This window comes from Leuciscus leuciscus (genome assembly GCF_965113295.1).
Source record: "Leuciscus leuciscus genome assembly, chromosome: 5".
NCBI lineage: Eukaryota > Metazoa > Chordata > Actinopteri > Cypriniformes > Leuciscidae > Leuciscus > Leuciscus leuciscus.
The window spans coordinates 38,163,100-38,189,758 of record NC_138729.1 but is presented as its reverse complement, the minus strand read 5'-3'; the positions used below and the strand labels follow the sequence as shown (position 1 = coordinate 38,189,758).

The following is a 26,659-nucleotide window of genomic DNA, read 5'->3' as shown; positions in this document are numbered from 1 at the left end:
GATAAGTATTTAATCAAAAATACTGTAATATTGTGAAATATTATTACCAAGTAAAATAACTTTTCTATTTTATATATATATATATAAATATATTAAAATGCAATTATTCCTGTGATGGTAAAGCTGAAATTCCAGCAGCCGTTATTCCAGTCTACGGTGTCACATGATCCTTCAGAAATCATTCTGATTGGCTGATTTGCTCTCTGATTTGTTGATTCTTTGCTCAGGGCACATTGCTTATTATTATCAATGTTGAAAACAGTTGTGCTGCTTAATATTTTTGTGAAAACGATGATGCATGTTTTCAGGATTATTTGAATAGGATGTTCAAAAGAACAGCTTTTATTCGTAATATACATTTTTGGTAACAATATAACAGCCTTTTGACAACATGGGGAATCTCTATGAAGCGTGCAGGGAGCTGAATGCAGCCATTTCTTTGGAATTAAGGAAACCATCAAAGAGGGTGGGAGTGAGAGGGATACCCATTATCTGGCTTTATGAAACACATACACTCTTGAACTACTACTGAAGTTAAGAATAAAACTGACATTGTCACTCTTTTATTTAACCCTAAAGAATGTTTTATGTATACAGAGCCAAAAAAAAAAAAAAAAAAAAAACGGAGCCTGCATATGAACAAAATTTACTGCTTTAAAGTCAATACTTAAACTTCACTACAAGAACTTCCAGATCCTAAGTTACATTTAAGAATAGTGAAATATTTTAAGTGCTACCCAACCCTGTTCTTCCATTATTTTATTTTATTCAAATACACAGTCTTATTTAGACAAGAAAGTGCACATCCTGGCAGCCTGGCTCTGTAATGTGACCTGCATAAACCTGTTGTGCTGACCTGTTTCAGCCATGACAGACCTAGGGGCTGAGATTATCCTAATCTTCAGTAATCCAGCCTGTCTCACCTGCAGCTCCGGGAGTGCAAGTGTTAAAGTGTGCTGCTCTGATGGCCTGCATCATTAGTCAGCCTAAGGAAACCGAGGCACACAGCCAAGGTAAACCAGCAAGCTGTTCGCGGTGCAGTTATACAATGCCCTCACTGCAAACATTGACGCACAAGTATTCCCCACCATCTAATGAAAATGATAAACCTTTTACAACTTCAGGATGTTTAAGAGTAGTTTTTTTCTTTAGTCTAAGAGTGCAGTAATGCATGGCATGGAGTTTACACAGTATTGTTTAAACACATTTTCATATATATAAATGTCCCTTTGCTCTGGAAATAATGACAAAAATGTTTTTCATTTATCCAAGACCATGTTATCCTTTGCATAATTAGACAGAGAGCACAGAGGCCATGTGAAATTAGGCAGAGAGCACAGAGGCCATATGAAATTGTATAAAAAAAATTCTAACACAAGGGGGAGTCACAAACCAGACGAGCAGAGGATATATGTCAGGGCAATGTCACCTGGGATTAGTTCAAATCTGCTTGCAATAATCTGTGTGTGTGTGTGTGTGTGTGTGTGTGTGTGTGTGTGTGTGTGTGTGTGTGTGTGTGTGTGTGTGTGTGTGTGTGTGTGTGTGTGTGTGTGTGTGTATTTGTTTGTGTGCATGTGCACTGTTGCCTTAAGATGCATCTCACTCTGGAGGTACAGTGCACAGAGTGCTATAATTTGTGTTGAGTTAACTAGGTCAGTGTGAGCAAATGGCAGACACCCGAAGGGATCTACACAGACAAAACAACTATACAAACACGCAATCATGCATGTGTCCCAGACATAACGCTTCAAGATTGCACACTTTGTATTTACTTTTTTTATTGTCTGTACTTTTCATCAGTATTCATATTTCTTTCTGTATGGAGAAGGTAATGGCTTTGTCTTAGCAAAAAATAAACAAAATAAAAAATAATATTATCAGTAAGCAAATATTTTAATATGAAACGTACTCTCTTTTCAAAATCCATTCTTAAAATCTAAATTTACAATATATATGATTTGCTTTATGTATTGTTTACGAGATATGTGATGTGTACACTTATATCCAAATACTTTTTTTTTCTAAAATAAAAAAAGACTTTCATTTTCTTTTTCTAGGTGCCTTTGTTTCCAGTGTGACTTTTGGGTACTTTTCTATTTGAGGTACTTTCCTGATATGATTGTAAAGCGCTTTGGGTATACAGTAGTACATATGAAAGCGCTATATAAATGCCTCATTCATTAATTCATTAATTCATTCATTCAAATGCCGTAAACATGCACACATTCACACTGCTAAACACCCAAACACACCTGCACTGACCTGAGAGGATTAAAGTGGCGAGGTTCTGATCTGTCTCGTGGTGGTCGAGGCAGCAGTGTTGTGGGTCGCACTGTGTTAGTTTCCATCTCTACAGGCACAGCTGCATGGTGCGATCTGCCAGGCCGTGATGGAGAGGAATTCGCTGTGGCACCCAACACAGGGTCCAAAGAGCGCCTGTCGGGTGTTTTGTAGGGCGCCATTCCCTCATTGCGCCAGTGAGGTCCTGGGCTTGTGGAGCGGGAAGAATGAGTGCTGGAGCTCTTGCTGTGAGGACCCTGGCAACTCGCTTTAGCCTGCTGATACCGGTGAGCTGTTGAGGTCAAAGAAAGGCATCAGACGGCTCTTTTAATATTCACAAGAAAATTATGATGTATTTGAACATCATAAATTACTTTAAACCTAATACTGATGTAAATGGAAATTTCACAATGTGGTTACTCACTTAAATTATTGCATTCTCATGAAAAGGCTTTTTATGTCTTGTACAGCACCATTGAAAAATGTATCCTAAAATAAATTACTTTTATTACGCAAGGATGCATTAAATTGATACAGTAAAGTTACAGAAAATGTGTGATACAAAATATTTCCATTTCAAATAAATGCTATTCTTTCGAACTCTCTAATCCTGAAAAAAAAAAAAATGTTTCAAGGTTTCCACAAACATATCAAGGAGCTCAACTGGTTTCAACATTGATAATAATACAAAATGTTTCTTGAACACCAGATCATCAAATTAGAATGATTTCTTAAAGGGATAGTTCACTTTGAAATTAATTTTTGGTATGTTTTAGCTTACCTCAAGGGCATCCAAGATGTAGGTGTCTTTTTTTCCGCAGTAGTTTCAATTTTGATATTTTTAGGTCAAACCGTTCTTGTCTGTCAGTCATATAATGCAGGTCTATGGTCACGGTCTCAAAACACAAGCACAGAGTCCAAATTAAAACAATTCCCCGTCGTCAAAATTAAACAATTCCCCATCGTAAGTACACATTGATGGCCTAAGACACGAAACGAGCGGTTTGTGTGAGAAAACGAACAGTATTTATATCGTTTTTACCTCTTATACACAGCCATGTCGAAGTGATCTGATCTGACGTGTACGCAGACTGTTGCATAGATATATACACACTAGATGTCGCCTTGTCTACGGCAGTTCATTGGAACGAATGTCTTTAAGGCGGCATCTAGTGTATATATCTATGCACCAGTCTGCGCACACGTCAGATCAGATCACTCGGACATGTCTGCGTATAAGAGGTAAAAACGATATAAATACTGTTCGTTTTCTCACACAAACCGCTCGTTTCGTGTCTTAGGCCATCAATGTGTACTTACGATGGGGAATTGTTTAATTTGGACGACGGGGAATTGTTTTAATTTGGACTCTGTGCTTGTGTTTTGAGACCGTGACCATAGACCTGCATTATATGACTGACAGACAAGAACGGTTTGACCTAAAAATATCAAAATTGAAACTACTGCGGAAAAAAAGACACCTACATCTTGGATGCCCTTGAGGTAAGCTAAAACATACCAAAAATTCATTTCAAAGTGAACTATCCCTTTAAGGATCATGTGACACTGAGGACTGGACTAATGGCTTCTGAAAATACAGCTCTGCCATCACAGGAATAAATGACATTTTAAAATGGAAAATAGTTGCTTTAAAATGTAATAATATTTCACAATTTTGCTGTTTTAATGCTTATTGTTTGTCAAAGAGCATGCACAGAGTCCAAATTAAACAATTCCCCATCGTCCAAATTAAACAATGCCCCATCGTAAGTACACATTGATGGCCTAAGACACGAAACGAGCGGTTTGTGTGAGAAAACGAACAGTATTTATATCGTTTTTACCTCTTGAACACAGCTGCGTCCAAATGATCTGAAAGCGCGGGCGGGTATAGATATATACACTAGATGTCGCCTTGGCTACGGTTTCCAATGAACTGCAGTAGCCACAGCGACATCTAGTGTGTATATCTATGCACCAGTCTGCGCACACGTCACACAGCAGGATGCGCCCGCGCTCTCAGATCACTTCGACATGGCTGTGTACAAGAGGTAAAAACGATATAAATACTGTTCGTTTTCTCACACAAACCGCTCGTTTCGTGTCTTAGGCCATCAATGTGTACTTACGATGGGGAATTGTTTAATTTGGACGATGGGGAATTGTTTAATTTGGACTCTGTGCATGCTCTTTGAGACAGTGACCATAGACCTGCATTATATGACTGACAGACAAGAACGGTTTGACCTAAAAATATCAAAATTGAAACTACTGCGGAAAAAAAGACACCTACATCTTGGATGCCCTTGAGGTAAGCTAAAACATACCAAAATTTAATTTCAAAGTGAACTATCCCTTTAAATGAAGGAACTAACCTTTATTAACAACAAAACACTAGAAACAAAAACTTGTATAACTTGAACGTATGATACTGTAAGACTGTGAATAACCAGACACAAGAAACACATGTGGCATTGTTTTAAAATTCTAAGAAAGTCTCAAGCTTAGAGACAGGAAATGACACACAGAAGTGGTGATCTCACCAAATGCGGCGCAGCGACAGGGATCGTGCTTGTCGAGGTAATGCTCCAGTGTGTCCCAACCTCCACCCACACGCACCATCACATGAGTCCGTAACACCTACACAGAGAGAGAGGTTAACATCTTTCACATATATTGTAATGTGTGTGTGTGTGTGTGTGTGTGTGTGTGTGTGTGTGTGTGTGTGTGTGTGTGTGTGTGTGTGTGTGTGTGTGTGTGTGTGTGTGTGTGTAGCTGCCACATATCATAACAAAAAAAAAATTGTAAAACCTTTTTAAACAGATGAGCAAAGAAATGCAAAAAAATAAATATATATTCATGATTTTTGAACTAGAAATATGTAGTTGGTTAAAGGTTCCAGACTGAAGAGTGATTGTTAAATGGTAGATCCCAGAAGTTTTGCCAAATGGAAAATTACAAAACAGAGTATGATGTACGAACATATTACAACCTAAAGCTTTGAAACAAAACCATCTCAGTGTAAACTTTAAAGGCATCAATCATTTGTTATTCAGAACAATAAAATAATCAGTAGAGGATCTGCAAGGAACTGAACGTACATAATTCACTTGATTAATTCATTAATTGTATGTCTCTTTGTAATATGCAGAGCTGTAAACCAAGAACTAAGATGTAAAGTCGTTTTTTACATATTGTGATGAAAATTTCAGTGGTGCTTGTCCATGCAAAAGTTGCTTCCTCAAAGAATGTTCTGAACAGTTGCTAGGGTGATGCTAGTTTGTTGCTAGGGTGTTTTGGGTGCTTTCATACTGGCCCAAGTCAAACAAATTCTATGGGACTTTTTTAAACCTTTTTTATTGTCTACCCTGCAAAATGTATAAGCCTGATAACCTAACATTTTATTTTACAGTGTCCTTGTTACATGTTATATCTAGTTAGTATAGTAATAACTATAACTTATGCATAATTACATGCAACTAACTCTAAACCACCCCTAATCCTAACCCTATAGAAAGGGCAATCTTCAAACACCACTAATAACACAGGTGGGACAACATAAAAGTCAGTTGATTAATATAAGATCAACCCCCAGTGTCCTATAGCACTATATAACGGAGCTCTCTCCACCGCCTTCATTATCATCACAACACACAATGACAGAGCTGGAGAGAGAACAAAAAGACATCACGCAACGACACACACTCTCCCTCATTCAACCCCCTTACGGCTGGTATTCAGAGGGGAATGGAGGAGATTTAGCATAGAAACAGGCCTCCTTTTTCTCTGAACTCTTCTCTGATAAACAGAGAGAAATGTAGGTAAGAGAAAGCCATTGATTCCTTTATCAAGAAACGCTCAATCAGGAAAATGCTCCATTTCTTATTTTCACTGTTGATTGTGTACTTCGAGCCTGTTGCATCAAAGCTCTTGATAGATTTAGCATTGCTAAACTCCATCTGCTGAGCACATGGTAAGGAATAATCATGTGACGAGGGTCTGTGTGCCGTTGCCATGAAAAGAAAGCACATCTGCTGGCTGGCACAATGCCCACCCGCACAGACGTACACTCATTTTTACAAAGACTGAAACTCTCATACAAGCTAAACCTTAAATTGAACTATAAAGGGCTGTACAATTAATACAAATAAAATAAAGATAACTTCGTAAAGGTGAATTTTTAGGTCTTGATTTACTGAAAACCAGGCTGCTAATACAACGCACCAAGCCAAATAAAATAAGTAAGTAGCTGTTCACACAGCACGTGTTTTTATATCTACGAACAGCTGACGGAGTGAAACAGAATGCAGGGGTCTTGAGAGTCGGGATGCATTTATCAAAGCTGAACTACTTAGTCTTCAACTACAGCTAAACCAACATGATTGCAAAATGTATTGATGTGGACTGTAGTTTTATTCAATTATATGAAAATAAAACAAACTATATCGACTGTATGCTGTGTTTTATGTAATCAATACTTTGATCCAGTTTATTCAGAATTCTTTTATGAATTGAAGGTTCAAAAGAAAAGCATTTATTTTAAATTGAAATCAGTGCATTGTGGCAGACATGTTTTCAAAAAAACAACAACTGTTTTTAACACTGATATGATCCAAAAAAAAAAAAAAAAAAAAAAAGAGCACCAAATCAACATATTAGAATGATTTCTGAAGGATCATGTAACACTGAAGACTGGAGTTATGCTGAAAATTCTGCTTTGTGAGTGACATTTCAAATTCTTTTTAAAAAAAGAAACTGTGATAATTCACAATATTATGGTTTTACTGTAGATAAAATAAATGCGACCTTGGTAAGCATAACATATTTCTTTCAAAAACATTTAAATAAATCATACCGACCCCAAACTTTTGACCATCATTTGAGAGATTTTCTCAGCAAATATTGGTATGTGTGATTATATTTAACATGTAATTAAAAGCCCAACCAAGTATTTAGCTAAATGTAACTGCAGGTAGATTTGTTGTTACAATAGGTCCTAATTTAATAATTGACCAATGGGAGGGCAGCACTCTTTAATAGCTTTACTCATCTGCCCTTTAAAAAGCAGTTAGGATTCAGCCCGAGTCACCATGGCAACAGGCGGACACATGCTGAAACCATAATTATAATAAGCATTGAGTAAACAAAGCTAATGTTCTCTCTTGTGCCAAGGTCTCAATCGCGATTTATTTATTTATTTTTTCTCCAGTTTACAACATCAATATGAGCACTGAGCTTCTGAAGGTGACAGTCTCAAAGTCATCTTATTTCTCTTGCTTATCACCTTCCATTTTCTTCATTGATGTCAACACAGAGAAGCTGAGCCAGGCATGTGAATGGCCTCTGCTTCACTCCACATTGTGCTGCTTGTGTTAATTGCACTGGTGAAGGATGACGGGTCTATGTAAAAAATTATAGGCTCAGTAAATAAAAGGGTTCAATCTAGCAGCACCAGCTAAGTTGCACACAAAGGTCTAACAATAGTGCATGTACCACACACACCACAGAAGAAAAAACAGGCACTGAAAAAGAGCAAATCAAGACAGATGACGACAGAGAGAAAGAGGGGGATATAGGGTTGCAGTTACATCATCTATGCGGAGGAGAATGGTATTTAATTGATTCAGCCCAGCTGCACTGGAGGAAGATAAAATTCCTTCTGAGAGTGAATATCTGTAGACCCGACAACACACTTAAGGGACACAGATGCATGTATAAAGTGCATGTAATAAATACCCATGAAGCCATGCACACACACTCACACATAAATCCAGAGAGCTAGGTAGAGGACAGGAAATGACACAAGTCTCTATTTCTGTCCGCAGTATGAATGGGTGTGGGTGCTTTTAGATGAAGCTGGATAACAGGCTAAGTCTTGAATAGGTCAAGCTTGGCAACTGTGTAAACACCATTCAAACCTCAGGATGGCTTATTATGGAGCTATAATTATTATAGTCTGACCTCCATTCTGGAAATGTTAAAGATCCCAATGATACAGCAGCACAGATTCAAAAAGTAAACAACAGAATCGATGGTTTGATGTGTGTTTTACAACAGCATTTGTACTAAACTTTGTAATAAAAGAAAGTAAAGTGTATCATTCTGTGCCACCAAAAATAATAATTGTTTTTAAACTGATTTCCCACACACTCCCCCATGCTATCCACCTTATTTTTAAACACAGAAGTAAGCTATTTTCTGTAAATGTGTGAGACACATTAAATTTACAAATGGCTGCGCCCACTCTTATGTGAAAGGTAAGGTGGATATTAGTCAGACAAACAGTTAGTCCCACTCCAAACTCACACCATTGGTTGTGAAGGGGTTGTTGTGTTGGAACTTAACTTGCCTCAACTTATTGCTAATTTTGCATATTAAGCTATATTAAGTCTGCTGAAAGTTAATAAAAGTTGTACCCTTATGAAGATGAGTGCGCTGGAGTCGCCCACTTTGTACTTCCCTTCTGAGACTTTGGTCATTGGAAACTGTGATGGACAGGAGCACTGGCCCAGAATCTCCCGAACCTACAAAACACAATAAAAGCTTATTAAAAAAGATCATACAATATGTAGACAATCATGGTTAAAAGTTGACAATATTGATAGAAACAATCCTTTAAATCACATAGCAACTGACTGAAAAAGATAGCTATCAATGCCAAAAGTATCTGCCATATACTAGGTGGCCAATACCGTAGAATGAAGTTTGCAAAAGATATACAGGCCTATATGAAATATGAATAAATACTACTTTACCAATATAAGAAAAAAAAAGTGTTTTAAGAAAACAGTTACTAGTGTAACTTATCTATTATAATATATTACTTTCAGTGTATTTTTATAGACAATATACATTTCTGTTTGATTACACCAACAAATGTCTAAAATAAACATGGTAAATCTAAGGATTTTGGACAAAAATATGAACAAATTAAATAAAAAGTCAGATTTATTCATATTTTTTGTTTATATTAATGCTCATATTTGGGAGTTAAGATGTATGTTCACAAATAGGATGTGATTCCTATTCAGTTGTTTACTGGCTAACTGCAGACAATAAAAGACATGTAGTCAGACTCAGAGACAAACGTTCCACTGAATGTTCAGCAGCACCTGAACAGAAGCAGTTTCCTGTGAGAAACACTGAGTCACATCCCTCACTTCGCTTCAACCCTGTGTGTTATTGAGTGAAGGACGTTGGGAGCTTGTATGAGCGTGTGAACGGATAAAATGTAACTTATATGTGATGCATCATAGGTTGGTCTGTAATTGACTCCTGAGCTCCTGATTGACTCAGCGAAAGAGCCAGATCTTTCCAATTCCTGTCACACCTTAATTGAATCACTCCCTAGAGAAAACTAATAGTCTCTCAGTTTCTTTGTCCATCTCACTCTCTCTAAAGTACAAACAGCGAAAACAAAGAGCCATTCCCTAAAGTTGCGTCATATCCTGATGAGATCTGGGACTTGCCCAATGATTAACTCAAAGGCACATACATACACATAAAACAATTATGCAAGTGAAAGAGAGTGACGTAACAGTATGGTTGCATGCATATGTTTTGATTTAGAGTGTTCAGGCTGGATAACAGTACAGTATGGGTGGGGTGATCATGGTCTTGCGCAGGCTCTCATTCTCTCTAGTTCTCTCTGATGTTGTCCTGTTCTGTTTGCTGTCTTTGAAAAGATTCTCTTAAATGAGTGTGACACCATAACAACAAACAGGGCAAAAGTCCAGAAGATCAATCAAGATCATATGAAAGAACAGCAATGTCAGAACAGGGTTGAAACTCGTACGGCAAGACAAAACTCGGTCTCCAACACTCATTTTCACTCTCACACACCTCTGTCATTTAAACAAAGGATGAATATGACACAGACACTTAGTCAGCAAAAAAAAAAACCCCAGCAATTATCGCTAATTAAATTCCATCGTCTCTGTGGGTGTACAATCTCATAAAGATTAATGTCTGACAAATTTCAGACCAAAAGAAAAAGAAAAGATTAAATTAATTAATTAAAATGTATTAATTAAAAAAAGGAATCAAGGAAAAAATTACATTGCATAATATCACATTTAATAAGAACATTTTGACCAGATTCACCTGCATAATACTATTATATACTATTATTACAAAGACTATATTCTACAACGTTACAAGTGTGGGAAAGTTAAACTGTACACTTTGAGGCGTCTTTGCTTACATTGGACTGCTTGTGCAAACACATGGGAAACTCGTCTTTATTTCCTACATGGACAAATTCAGCTGAGTTTCCACAGATGAGAGACAGCAGGCTGGCATGATGGAGAAGATTTATTGCCACACACACGGTCAATGGGATTTGATCGACTGTAGTTGAACTTGGAGGCTCCAGACTAGAGCTGTCCATGAATATTTTTAATTTTCCACATTATTGGCCTGTTTGGAAGATTAGAGAGTTAATGCTGGAATATTCTATAATTAGACCCAACTTCATGTCTATTTAGGCAGCGTGTGTTTGACAGTTACCACAGAACCAGAGAGGGCTGTAATACAGACTCTCTCTCTCTGCTGTTCTCTCTAAAGCGATCCGGCACTCTCTCACTGTGTTTTGCCTCTCTTATGCTTCTCTCTTTGTCTAGACATGTGTTCTGGAAAGTCAGCGAGCAGTGACCACCTTAAAAGTGTCTGTGGTAATAGTTTCTTTCCATTACATCGTATCTGTACCTCAAGCAAATGACGTGACAAAACCAAAATGCTTCCATTATAATCTACAAAGTCACACAAGTCTTAAAGGTACGGTAGCAAAAACAGCGTATTATAGCAAAACCTCACACAAGCAGTATGTGAGCAAAGCAAACTTGTGTTGTATCTTCACAAAACAATTCTGCTGTGTGGAAATGTGGCTCTGTTCAGAAAAGAAAGAGATTTCTGGGTTACTACTACGCATTGCTGAATGTTTCTTTGTCAGAAGTTGGCCATTGAGAATTATAATAAACTTGATTCAATGATTCAAACATTATAAGTGGACATCAGGGAAAAAGATTAAATGCTACAGAAGTAAAAAATATGGAGCCTTAATGCTCAATACACTGTTTAAAGTCTCTGTCCAGTAGACTGAGAAAAGTTTACAATGAGCTCTGCCATTCAGTGTAGCAAAACGGGAGAGGGCAGATTCCCTGTAACGTTCTCACAGCATTTCTTTGTTGATTTTAGCTGAGGAACCACCCTTACCAAATGTGAGACATGGAGTAGCACATACTGTATGCAAACAGAGCAGACAATGAGATGTGTCTGTGAAAGATTCAACCCAGAGAATGGGAAAATGCTGGTTCTGCACTGCTCTGAAAACAGCGATAAGAGATGTGGGTCACACAAGAGATTATACAAGCACAATAACAGCTCTCTCTGATAACTGCAGTCTGTGTTACGGATGCAGGGATCTCCTGGGGAAAACATACTGAAAGAAAGAGAGAGATGGACACCTGACGGAGGAGAGGGGGTTGAGAAAATATGATAATGAACAGGGCTGTCAAAGTTGACACATTATTAATTATTTAGCAGCTAACACATTTATCTAAACCTGATTTGTTGTTCAGTGTGATTTCTAAAAGACAGCAGCACATGTGTCTATGTTCAGAAAACACACAAACAATGACACTGTTGCTTTATTTGTATTTCAGTTTCAAATGATTATTATTTTTTTGTTATGGAAGAATTAAATGATATATGATTCACAACAATTTTTACAAATCATGGCGCTTGAAATATGACTTAAATTGTGAATTTTTGTGTTTGCCAAAAAGCAATTTAAAATGCTAAAAATGGAATCAATCATTGAGTACTTTAATATAAAATGAATAAATACATCAAGGTCTACTGAATCGCATAGAATAGTTCTAGTTGGTTTTTTCGAATTGATCTGCTGATTCATTCATAAATGCATTAGAATTTGCATTAGATTTGATTCTGCACTGCAGTCATGAAATCAAAAAAAGGATATAGCCTACTAAATACCAAGACATTCTGATATCATAATACTTACTGTTTTTCAATACAACTTTAAACTCCAATTGTTATGCTGATCATTTCAAGTACAATGAAAAATAACGCAAAATAAAAGTCTCAAGACATTCTGACCCCACTGTATATATTTAGATGCAAATTTCTGCTAATTTAAAAATGAGATTAATCGCATTGATGCCAAAAAACTATCTTCATCAATTATTTTAATTAAAAGACAATCATAATAATGAACATGGCATTAAAATAAACGGTGTCATTTTTAAGGGAAAGAACATAAACTGCTTCTACGTGTGCTTTCAGTCCTCCTCTTCGTTTTGTTTTTGGTTCCACCAGCAGACCATCCCGAGTGCTGTTATCAGTGCTGCTGCTTTGCCTGAGCGCATGTCTGGAGGGAACGCTCGGTGTTTATCACCCTGCTTCCTCTACCACCAACACAGCAGCACTATGGGACTGGGAGACCCAGCATCAAAGACACAGAGCTGGGCGCGGTCAGCCCAGAGATGCAGACGGGGAAATGGAGCATCAGAGATAGTGAGCTGTATCTGGGTCTCTGATAACTGCAGGCTACCCGATACTTTGACAGAGGGGACATGCAGAAGCCCAGCTGGGTAAAGAAGAGTGAAGGATCCTTCCGGGTTAATAAGGCCGTGGGTGTGGATTGTTTTGGAATAGCTGTATCGTTTCTCAGTAAGTGCGTGACTGAGTGTCTCAGAAGAGTTCTGTGTAAACAGACACTCAAGTGAAGAGAAAAATAGTGGTAGACTTGCATTCACACTTACGAAAGCAGCCTCAGTAAGGGACTTTAGAGCTTTTTTGATGACACTTATGGCTGATACCAATAATTGTAGCAACTATTATATTTTGGAGGAATATTCATGCGTTCAAATTGTTGTGAGGGAAGGTGTTTTAAAAATGGTTTTCATCACTCTCAACCAATTTTACTGAATAACTACAATATTTAAAAAGTATGGCAGTGTTTGAGCAAAATCTACCTCACAGAAAAACATTTGTTTTTTCAGTTGTGCAAGAATGAGAAATCTGTTTGCTGAGAAGTTTATATCTGATTTCATTGCTCTGGGTGGTTTCCAATCTAAACATTATCATGCCTTAAATGTAACACACTGCTCAGGACTTCAGGGGGTGTCTGGCACAGCAGAAACTGTATCAGCTGAAACCAACCTAAGATCAACAGCACAAATGCAACAACTAATAAAATACAGATCTTCAACATCATTCCAAAATCTAGGTCAGTTACAGGTCCAACATATTTTAAACAACCAAAAGAAGAGACCTGATTTCATTTAATGGGACAGTACAACCAAAAAAGACAATTCTGAAACAATATTGGATCTGACTGAACCCATTTGACAAAAAAGAAAAAAAAGTTTTAAAAAGTATTTTTAACTCAAGGACATTCGTGACATTTACAGTCTCAGCAAGCAGTGATCTGTGATCGGGTGATAGTATCACAAAAGAGTAGTGTGCTTTGCCAGCATACTTCTACAGACGGAGGGAAAACGTGGAGAATGCACACATACATTCTCACAGATCCGTCACCTCTTATCTGATTTGTCATCCTCAATTAAATGTGTCCTTCAATTCTAGCATCAAAATTCAAAACACCACTGAAATGCCCTCAAACACACACACATAAACAAACAGAGAGACCCACCTAACCAGACAAACCAGCTGCTTTGAATAACTGTGCAATAGGGCTTTAGATAAACTTAAGATAAAGTTATTTCAAATTGTAAATGTCAGGTCTAAGCTTCCTTTTAGTCAAGTTAGCCATTTTGTAAACTCTGACTGGTGAAATCTGAAGGTTAGTCTCCAGTAAGTGCACTATGAAGACTTGTTGTGACTTGTGCTCAAGGGGGGAAAAAGTGTCCTGTCTAAGAACTAAAGAAAGAAAGCTCTCCTCACAAGCCTCAGCATATATACGACTCACACGCTTGTCCTTTTGTTTGAGGCCTTATTATGACAAAAACAAAATAAAGTTTAGGGAGATAAACCGAGCTATAACCTTATAAAAGCACCAGGAACACCAGGTGACTTTCTGGTACGAATACGCTATAAAATTCACATGACCTAAATTGCACCTGGTATAAAATCTCTCCTGTGTAACTTCTGACACTATATTCCTCCCTCTTTTTTCCCACAATCTACTGAACAGATTATATAATAAATTTCCATATCTCAACCATAGTCAAATTTGGCCACGGAAAAACTATATCAGGACATGAGGGACAAAAACATGCGGAGGTCACCAGGTTATTCAAATATTTAACTCAAATGTAATGTGTGTCAATTGCAATGAGAAATCAGTGGTTGATATATTAATTTTAGCATATGACTGAAAAGCAATAGAGACAGCAATAAGACTAAATGGACAATTGAGGCATTTGCTTCTTAAATTTTTTTATCAAATTCTATCGAGACCAAATTATTTGAGCAGTGCTGCTATCCACGTGAATTTAATGCAAATTTTGTACAAAAACAGTTATTTCATTCGCTTTTAAATATTATTTTCAATGGAAAAATCTTTTGAGACAAAGCTACTAAAATCAAAAGATGCATAGAAATGTCAGTATCATAGAAATGTTTGAAGTAATTTTAAATTCTTGCACATTGACAGGAATTCATTCCATTAAATAAAGATTACAGATACTTTTCTATTGACTTACCATTTTATCATCACAATTAATTTATATAGCCTATATATATATATATATATAATTTTTTTTTTTTTTTTTTTTTTTTACACCACTGTATATATAGGCTACACTACGGAAGCCCTGAACCGCAAAAAAAAAAAAAAAAAAAAGAGAAATCCGTAAAAAATAAATAAAAATCTAGCATTTCGAGAATAAAGTCGAAATATTTAGAGAATACTGTCTTCCATAAAAGCGGTCTTCCCTTTCTTTTTCTTTTTAAAGAAATGCGCTCTTGAAGTCGAACTGCCTCGGACATGGATCTAAACATAGTAGCTTTTTACTTTTATCTGGGCTTTCAACAAAAGGAAATTCTACAGGTGCTAATCTAACAACATGGCATTACCATTTGTCTTAGGATGCCTATAGACGAGCACGAAGACACGTACGAGTGAACGTGCCACAAAAAGTTTGTACCAGGATTGTGGTGCTCGTCTATAGGCAACGCCATCTAGATCGAGAACACTTAACAGTAACCGTACTGTCTCCATCTTCACCGTAAATCCTTTCTGGATACATTTTAAGTGCATACTTCTGTATCCAATCATTTTGCCAGATCCCGGGATTTCCTCAGATATAAAGCTGAATATCCATCCAGTCTGAAAAGTGTTTTCAACTGTAAAGTATTTCTGGGGCAGTATATTTTGTTACGTTCTAAGACAAATGGTAATGCTCTGTTGGTAGATTAGCACATGTAGAATTTCCTTTTGTTGAAAGGCAAGCCCAGATAAAAGCAAAAAGCTACTATTATATTTAGATCCATGTCCAAGGCAGTTCGACTTCACAAGCACATTTACTAAAAAGAAAAAAAAACTAAGGAAGACTGTAGGCTCTCGAAATATTTCGACTTTAATCTCTGGGGGGGTCAGAAAAGGTCACACCATTTGCCTCACGCAGTGCAACACATCTCCTTCGCATAGAGTTGATCGGGTTGTTGATTGTGGCCTGTGGAATGTGGGTCCACTCCTCTTCAATGGCTGTGCAAAGTTGCATATTGGCAGGACCTGGAACACGCTGTCATATACGCCGGTCCAGAGCATCCCAAGCATGCTCAGTGGGTGACATGTCCGGTGAGTATGCTGGCCATGCAAGAACTGGGATGTTTTCAGCTTCCAGGAATTGTGTACAGATCCTTGCAACATGGGGTCATGCATTATCATGCTGCAACATGAGGTGATGGTCGTGGATGAACAGCACAACAATGGGCCTCAGGATCTCGTCACGGTATCTCTGTGCATTCAAAATGCCATCAATAAAATGCACCTGTGTTCGGTGTCCATAACATACGCCTACCCATACCATAACCCCACCACCACCATGGGCCACTCGATCCACAACGTTGACATCAGCAAACCGCTCACCCACAAAACGCCATACATGCTGTCTGCCATCTGCCCTGTGCCACACCTGTGAGGTGGATGGATTATCTCGGCAAAGGAGAAGTGCTCACTAAAACAGATTTAGACAGATTTGTGAACAATATTAGAGAGAAATAGGCCTTTTGAGTACATAGAAAAAGTCTTAGATCTTTGAGTTCAGCTCATAAAAAATGTGATGACAAGACTTAGTGTTGCGTTTAGAATTTTGTTCAGTAATATATATATATATATATATATATATATATATATATATATATATATATATATATATACACACACACACACACACACACACACACTATGTTGATTCAAAAATCAACAACAGCTCATATCACTGCACTTGCAGGTCATTCCATTCAAACACATACTGTAATAGGAATGGCATCCAGCTGTTATTCCATCAGCCACCAACAGAGTTAAGAAACCACTCAGCTTCCACACTGAGCAGATACAGACATTGGTGCACATGCACCCATCTTCACACGCTCAGTTACACATAAATATACACATGCGTGCACACAAACAACAGCTGAGCATAGACAGGTGCTGTATAAAATGGCATATGGCCCACTCCGCTAGTTTTGTTAATAGATGAATATATTGCAGCCCACCACAGAGAGATGTGCATCTTACGGCAGCAAAATTAAAGGCATAAATAAGTATGACCATAAAAAGAACAAACACTTAAAGATGAGTTCTGGGAAATACTAAAATGGAAAGAGAGCGAGAGCCGTTCTCTCACAGTTGAAGCCTCAGCTTGTGCGATTCTGACCCAGCAAAAACTGCCATGACCTACTTTTCCTGTCTCTCTCTCTCTGTCTCTCTCTCTGGTGTAAAATCCATTAGCGGCGGGTCGAACAGTCTGTACAGTACAAGCACCTCTGGCAAACCGTTTCAAGGCTCTTTTCTGAATACATGTACTGAACCATAATGCAGGGTTTATTGCAAAATCCAACTAAAACGCAGAGTGGATCTTGCCTTGATGGTGCAAGTGAGAAAGCTTGAACAGGCTTTAATTACCTAAAGCTCATTTCTTCCACCTACCTTAGATTTTCATAATAAATGCAAGGTAAATGAAAAACTATAAACAGTGGATACTACCTGGATTATCAACAGTGAAATATAACCTGAAATAAAACACAAAAATTTTGTTTTAATAGTCATCAAAAACTGTTCACATGGTGGAATAACCTAACCTGTGTGGGTGAAGAAAAGAAGACATCCCACAGGCAAATCTAATGTGTGATGCCAGTAAGGTTATTGATACTGATATCAGATGAAACCACAATGACTGGCAGAAAATGTCAGAGGACTCTTCATTCTTTTGTGCAATGTGAAATCTTGTTTACCATGATCGTGATTCCTGTATAAATACAGATGCATCTTTCCTTTTCTGTTGGTTCCTAATTATAATTACTCAAACTGAGACTAAACTATATACACTACCATTCAAAAGTTTGGGGTCAATACGATTTTAGTTTAACCCCTTAAATGCAGACCTCGGATCTTTAGTGACACGTGACGTTATTCACTACCCTCCTCCTCATTCATTTTTTAAAGTTAGACATCAACTTTCTAAGTATTCCTCAATCAATTCATTATAAACAATATAAAAAGAAAAAATTATAAAATTATAAAAGAATGCCTGTTTTCCCACCCAGTTTTTGTAAAAATTGCATAGGGTCGCTAACGACTCGAGCTGTGTAACAGTGTAAGTATATTTTTTCTGCACAAAAATAATTAAATCTTTGATGACTAAATAAGTGCAATTCACCTTTATTCTACAAAGTGGCAATATCTGATATACAATGATGAAGTAATGCATGGCCATACTTACCGCAGGCAGAAAACAAAAGAATAGGAAGAATCATCAGAAAAACTGAAATGGCCCAGCGATTCAAAGAGCAAGTACTGAACACAATCAAATATTAGTGTCACAGTCACTTGATGGTGGATCTGGTGAAGAAGCTGTCATTGATCAAAATATTGATTTTGAAGATGTTGAAAATGAGCCAGATGCTGAATGTACTGGTAAATGAGCTCTGACGATGACAGTGATGAAGGTATAAAATATCTGCTCAAACTGAACCCTTCCAAGCTCCAAAAGGTAACAAAATATGCTTTAGGCCTACCTCCCGCGATAATGTAAAACTCTCCTGATATTAGAGTAAGAATTACAGAAGAATAAAATAGAGATCCATCCGTGTTAGATTAGATAGGTCTCTGAAGACCCAAATAAGTAATAATGATTGGCGAAACATTAATGCATTTAAGAGTTAAAGAAATTTAACTTTACGTTGATGAAAAGTTACATTAAAGACAGATTTCAATTTCAAATAAATGTTCCTTCTATTCATTATTATATATATATATTATAATTTATATATATATATATATATATATATATATATATATATATATATATATATATATGGATTTCTACATAAAAAGGTAAAACACTGCATCTTAAAACTGTTTTTGAAAGTACACTGACTGTAAAGTAAATTTGAAATCAGTATTAAAATAAAATTAATTTGAAAATGCACAATGACAACGACCTTGCCATGAGGTTCACTGAGCAACACATCACCCAGCTGCTCTCACTCTTTCCGCTGCTCCTTTTATTCTCCATCTATCTTGTTCTCGTTACTCTGTCCTCAGCTCCCCTCTCTTCTGTTTCTCTCTCTGCTTATTTCTTTTCTTTTGCTCTCGCCCACACATCTTTCATTTACTCTCTACACTGAGCTCTGCATTTTTCCTTTTTTATCATATCTTTTACTGCAAAGCTTTCAATTTTTCCTCGACCCCACCTCCCTGTGATATCAGCCTCTCTCCCGCTATCATTGTCCTTCGATTCACCTCTACCTCACGGCTATGTCTCCCTCCCTCTCTCCATGTCCTCGTGTTCCTTTCAGCCTTTAGGGAATTGCAGTAGCCTCCATAAATCTCTCCATTTTGGCTCTTGAACAGCACAAGCGTGGGACTTGTGTGGTCAATACCCTGCTAGCAGTTCCAGCAAGATGATAATGATAATAATTGTACATTTTTTGCAGAACATCAGAATAATGCTTGCAATTCCAGGGTATTGCTAGAGGTGGTTGCTAAGGAGTTCTGGGTGGTTGCTAAGCATTTGCTAGGTAATTTTCTGGGTTGCTATAACTGGCTAAAGTTTAAAAAGCCAACAACCATGTCTGTCATGGTTCTTAGATATGGCTCAAGTCCTTCCTTCAAAGTAACTATGGGACATTTTGGCTATTTTATTGGCTGCAAAGCAACAACCAAACCTACAGCACAAATCTAGTCAAGTCACTTTTATTTATATAGCGCTTTATACTATACAGATTGGTTCAAATCAGCTTTACAGTGATAAACAGGACAATAATGATAAATGATGCAAACTGAAATCAATACATTTTTGCTGCAAAACAGCTCAAACATGTTGATTCAATTCAGTTCAATAACAGTGTCGAACGGTGTCAAAAATCTTTTATAATATTATACAAAAGCCGCTTTACCATCGTGCCAATCGATAATCGATACACCTTTGAAATGTAATACAAATGCGTCAGTCGTTACATTGGTAACACAAAAGTAAATAGAATTTCTGGGCCAAGAATGGTTTGTAATCGTGCCCAAGTGAAAATATAACAGGAACAGGGGAAAAGTGGCTAAAGCTATAGAGCAGCTCTGCAGAAAACTTCTCAACAAGCCATATGAATTGAGGTATTATTCATGTCTGGATCATAATGAGGAAGGCACCCATACTCCACTGCACCATAAAGCAGCATATTCTCTCTGTCCTTTCCCCCTTAGCTATGGGCAGGGACTATGAGTGTGTGCACTGTACACATGCATGTGCATGTCTGAAGAACAAAAAGAGAGAGAATATTGGGGTTGTGCATTATTGACAAAACCATGAACCAGAATGTCAAGGCCTTGGGGTGTGGGGAGAGAGAGAGAGGGGGGGGAGGGGGAGTCATGTGCCTTGATGCCATTTCATTGGGTATTCCTGACAAGACGCTGTCTGTTTGTCTATGTTTATGAGAGCATGTGTAAAAAAAAAAATATATATATATATATATATAGGCACACTGATATTTTTTCCGATCTAAAAAGCCATTGATTAAAACAATAACAACGTTTCAATTAAACTGATATTTGTCGGACAAACTACACAGTAAACTATATTTGTTCTAGTTGATGGAGCATCACAATTACTATACTAGTTTTATATTTAAATATGAACAAACCCCTAACCCTAAGTGTTTAACTTAATACGGACATGAATATACCTCAAATCATGAAGCATATGAAGAGAGGTGTGCTTTTAATTTTCAAAATGATGGTGGATAAAAAATAAAAAAAAAAATAAAAAAAAAATGATCAGATTATCATCAAGAACAGCCAAACAGTCAATATTACAAACACGGACGGAGTGAAACCCTGGCATTCTCCTGTACTTGTACCATTTAACATTTTAAGGGTCAGTCATTTTTTAAAAGAAATTAATACTTTTATTTAGCCAGGAAGCACTAAATTGATCAAAAGTGCCAGTAAAGACATCTATGATGTTACAAAACATCGTTCAAAAGAATGACATTTATTTGAAATATCTATTCATCAAAGAATTCTGAAGAACTTTTTTATAATGGTTTAAGCAGCACAACTGTTTTCCACATTGATAATAAAAAAGAAATGTTTCTTGAGCACCAAATCAGCATATTAGAATGATTTCTGAAGGATCATGTGACACTGAAGACTGTAAATGGCTGCTGAAAATTTAGATTTGCCATTATAGGATCACATTTCAAATATATTGAAATTAAAAACAGTTATTTTAAATTATAATAAAATTTAACAATATTAGTGTTTTACTGAATTAAAAAAAAATCTTTAAACAATTCTTAAAAAAAAAAAACCGTTTAAAAATCCTCAAACTTTTTAACTGTACTTGTATATTATATTGCATTTCTAAATTTGAAAGTATTCTGAGTAGCCACGCGCATGTGCAACTATATGATGAGTAAGTGACGTAATGCACTCAGACAGAACAGACATTACACAAACAAATGACAAATACTATATCTCACTCTCAACTTTGGGTTGAGTTCCACAGCATTAGACTGGATAAAATTCAGTATGAAAACGTATGGATAAATTCAGTTAGAGCTCAACCTTGTATTTTTGAGACTAAACATGTTTAGCAGGAATAGGCTATACTTAATAACATTACACAGGGGGAAACAGTGACACCCCCCCACACACACGCCATTTAACATTGGAAAATCCCAGCCAAATTTATCATGATGAGTAAGACATTTAGACGGAGAGGTGAAGAGGAGTATTTGTATTAGTGGTTCTGTAACTAAGAAAATCAAGAGGAACTATAGCTGTGTAATTCAAATACACTCATATCTCAGAGACACTTCTGCTTTTCCTCATACAGCATGAATGTTACTTCAAATTAGTGTGTGTGTGTGTGTGTGTGTGTGTGTGTGTGTGTGTGTGTGTGTGTGTGTGTGTGTGTGTGTGTGTGTGTGTGTGTGTGTGTGTGGAACTAATGGAAGATGAGGATCAGGCAAAACTACCTTTCATATTCCTCAGGGATGAATAGGATTACCAACACTAAATCCGAGCACATCCGTAAAAGTCTTCCATCCGGTTTCCACGGAAATCTCTTTAAGAAATACAAGATCAAAGTGGAATAATCCTCATGGTCATCGTTTACTGACTTTACAATCATGAATCTTTCATTTTGACAGTGACTTTGAAGTCTGTGTGTATCAGTATTAAAATCTGAAATTCATCATGACTCATGACCAAGCTAAAATCCACAAATTAAATCCAATAGATAAAAATAACTGTCCAGAGATCAATGCAGCGGACTGGATTACACCATGAATTCATAATTCATATGGACAGGACTCAAGCTGTATTTATATATCAGTGACAAAAATAACTTCATAATCAAGGCAAGAATGATGCTAAATTATATTAAGGACCATAATATGAGTTGGAAGTGTGAATGTCACTTGTTTCCATAAGGGGATCATATTAATTGATCTGACCCTTAAAAAACATCTATTACTGGTGTAATCTAATGTAGCCAGGCAGATTCAGTTATATTAAATAATACTAGTAAAGCGATAGTTCACCCAAAAATGAAAATGCTGTAGTCATTTACTCACTCTCATGTATGACTTAGTCACATAGTAAAAGAAGATATTTGAGAGTGTGTCTTTGTTTTTTGTTTTTTTGCCCTCACAATGGAAGTCAATGTTGACCAAAACATTAAGCACTTTTTAAAAAGATCCACCAATATTACAATTCTGGCTGATACCAATAAGCCAATAATTATTTTAATAGTATGGCGAATAACTGAGAAATAGCTCAAATTAATTACATGAATTATATCTACAATTTTGTCTTAAAAACAACATAGAAGATTACATTTAACAGTGTTAATAAAGATCATCTTTAAATAAGTGCTACATGATGTGAAAATGTAAAACTAACCTGTAAAAACTGATGAAAATGAGCACCCTCGTGTTAAAGGGTTAGATCACCCAAAAATAAATGAAAATTCTATCATCATTTACTCACCCTCGTGTTGTTCCAAACCCCTTAAGACTTTCGTTCATCTTCGGAACACAAGTTAAGATATATTTAATAAAATCTAAACCAGTTCTGTACTCTTCACGGACAGCTACGCTACTACCACTCTTACGCTTCATAAAGAGATTGTAAAACAAATTTCTGAAGAGACGTTTATATGATAAACAGATTTAATTTAGAATTGTATTCACATATAAACATTGATCAGCGAACATAAACAGAAGCTCAACCAAACGTGCGAGCACAAACCTCATTGGTTCTTGTTGGAAGCTCAAACGGGCTGCGGAACACGAGAATGAATCTCATTGGTTCTTGCGGAAGCTCAAACGGGCTGCGTAACACGAGAATGAATCTCATTGGTTCTTGCGGAAGCTGAAACGGGCTGCGGAACACGAGAATGAATCTCATTGGTTCTTGCGGAAGCTCAAACGGGCTGCGTAACACGAGAATGAATCTCATTGGTTCTTGCGGAAGCTCAAATGGGCTGCGGAACACGAGAATGAATCTCATTGGTTCTTGTTGGAAGCTCAAACGGGCTGCGTAACACGAGAATGAATCTCATTGGTTCTTGCGGAAGCTCAAACGGGCTGCGTAACACGAGAATGAATCTCATTGGTTCTTGCGGAAGCTCAAACGGGCTGCGTAACACGAGAATGAATCTCATTGGTTCTTGCGGAAGCTCAAGCGGGCTGCGGAACACGAGAATGAATCTCATTGGTTCTTGCGGAAGCTCAAACGGGCTGCGTAACATGAGAATGAATCTCATTGGTTGAATGGTTCTCACACATCAAGCAAACATGCTTAAGCTTCCGTTTACCACAACTGATGTGTCAGTTGATGAATGTTTATTTGTGAATAAAAACCTAAATTCAATCAGTTCATCATATAAAGCGATTGTGTCTCTTCAGAAAAATTGGACTAAACCACTCAATTCATATGGACTAGTTTTACAATCTAGTTGAAGTTGCTTTCAATGGAGGGACAGAAATCGCTCAGATTTTATTAAAAATATCTTCGTGTTTTGAACATGTACGAAAGTCTTATGGGTTTGGAAAGACATGAGGGTGAATAATTAATGACAGAATTTTCATTTTGGGGTGAAATATCCTTTTAAAAATCAAATAGGCAGGCAGGCCTATCAGCAATATCATCAGATAACTAATACGGGGCGGGACTGATATATTGTCCATCCCCACTTTTTGAGTTTAACTGACTTTTTTAAAGTGTAGGCCTATCTGTGTTACAACACTAATTTATTGATCACAATAAATAATCAAAGTGCAAAAGCAAATATCATGATAAGAAGCAAAAAAAAAACGTGATCCCACAGAACTTCCACATTCTCAAATGTCTAAAACAATGAAACAGTAAGCTTATATATATATATACATATATAAGAGGAAGTCTGAATGCACATGTGTGGAAGAGTACTTCACCTAAACAACAGTCATAAGTGGCTGCATGACGTATCTCTCAACTGTGGTAACAATGTGAACTGTAAATGGATCAAAACAACGTTTTATCTGAACTTGCCTGTCAGAGAACAAAGCCTGTGTGAGATCATAGAATTACAAAGGGCAGGTAATCTCACAAGGTTATATATTAAAGTAGAAAAGAAGAGAGTTTTTGATCAGATGAATTCTGTTGAGAGCTCCATATGTCCTGAAGCTTCAGGGTGATGCATTGTTTGGACTTGCTGCCCGTCACAGAATCCACCCTGTCTCTGCAGGACAAAGCCAGCTGCTCGGTTCAGCTACACGGTTCATGAGATAAGATGACTAGCAACTGTGTTAGACAATCCAGATAAGGTCAACCATAAAAAGGGACACATCAAAAGCCGTCTTCTCTGCCAGACACCAGATAAATCCCTTTAATATTAGGCTTACATTCAGCAAAATAAATGCTAACAAACTGTTTTGAATGAATTCCTGATGTAACAGCACCTGACGTCCACTGTTTCTTCACCCGGTCTGAACTTATGCTGATGCTAGCAGTTCACGCTCAGGGAAAAAGGTGCTTACACGCTCACAAGGGCTGAATGTTTCTTTGATGGGCCAACACTAGATCAACAACTCAATTGAATGTGTAAACTAAGCAAGCATGTTGCACATTGATCTTTGGCATGATATAGGCCTATCTGTTGACAGTTTTAAGAGATGAAATTAAATGGAGTGAAGAGAGGGACTTTTAGAGGGAAATAACCACCACAGTAACTTAGACAGTCAAATAATTAGTAAAATTAAGTCCCTGTGCTTGTGGGAGACTGCAAATTTTCCCCTGTTGTCCTCCCAAACATTCCGAGGTCAGCATAATTGGATGAGAGCAGATTATTAGGACTGGCAAAATCACAATGCAAAATGAAGAAGAATCTTTCTGAGAAACAGCAATATTTTCTTCAGGCTTTGGCAGAAGATAAATCAAATAACAAGGACATGTTCATCAGTCACTCTGTGCTAATATTCAGCTGTCTTAACTTGTCAAACATCAGGACTTTATACAATTACATATCACATAAATCCCCTAGTATGATCGTGTTATTCTTAATGAGGAATGATCAAGTGACAGAACTTCATACTGATAAACTCAATAACACATACCAGGATCCAATATCTCTGATCAAGAAACAACCTTTCACCCTCAAGAAACACATAGGTGAGATATGCCATGGATCACCAACATGCCACATGACCAGGGTGCAAGAAAATGTGCAGACTCAGATGTCAAACACCAATACGAGTGACACACTCTGACCTTTCATCCCCCACACACAAACACATATAGATCCAATCAAAAGACCATTTTTGATGAATATATTCAATGAGGTCAGAGGAACAGTTTGGGTGAAACCTCGTGTTCACATTTTCTCACAAAAGGTGTTTTCACTCAATACGGGTAGAAACCATCAGTCATAATTATTACAATAATGCATATTTACAAACTAGCTTTCACTTCAATTAATTAACTGAGATGGTTTCAAACTAACTTCACTAATTATGAGGGGTTTGACACATGGTTGTAGTTGTGACACAAAAAGTAAAGGCACAGTTACTTAAAATAACAACAAAAACAATAAAACCTGCCTATGTAACCTTAATCAATTTGAGTGAATTATTGAAAACAGGAGATTCATAATGAAGGCTGGCTTCTATTTTGCGTGATTTTTAAATGCTTTCACAAATGTCTATTCTATTTCTATGCAATAGGGACTATATCATTATCTAGATAAGGTAGTCAATCAAATAATGCGAAAATCCAAAGAAATTGTACATTTATGTTAAGAACATTCTAGTGATCGTTTCAGAGAGTTAATTTTGCTATTTTAAAACACTAATGCTGGGTAAAGTTGTCGCTGCCATGTTTTGTCTCATGTTTCAAGAATCTGTGCAATGAGTTTGTTTGTACTAGTGTTCTTCATCTATAGGCCAGGGGCTTCAAACTCAGTTCCTGGAGAGTTTAGCTCAAGCTCTAGGCCTAAATTAGTAAACATACCTAAACCAGCTGATCGAGATCTTCTGGATTACAAGAAACTTCAAGGCATGTGTTTTGGAGCTGGTTTGAGCTGTCCTGGTTGGTAGGACAGTAGCGCTCCAAGAGTGGAGTTTGACCTGTCTTATTAGGCTGACATTGGGATGTAGAGCCATCTAAGGTAAAAGTGATATTAACAGCAAT

The 26,659-nt window shown here is 37.0% G+C and overlaps 1 protein-coding gene across 1 annotated transcript in view; it reads right to left on the bottom strand.

Annotated features, from left to right (window-relative positions):
- gas2l1 (growth arrest-specific 2 like 1) overlaps positions 1-26,659 on the bottom strand; it is a 33,594-nt gene that overhangs the window by 5,153 nt on the left and 1,782 nt on the right. The window contains exons 2-4 of the mRNA XM_082168864.1: positions 8,697-8,804; positions 4,824-4,920; positions 2,263-2,572 (exon numbers count right to left, since the gene is read on the bottom strand). Of these exons, the coding sequence (XP_082024990.1) occupies positions 2,263-2,572; positions 4,824-4,920; positions 8,697-8,804 (515 nt within the window). The remainder of the gene's footprint in view (positions 1-2,262; positions 2,573-4,823; positions 4,921-8,696; positions 8,805-26,659) is intronic.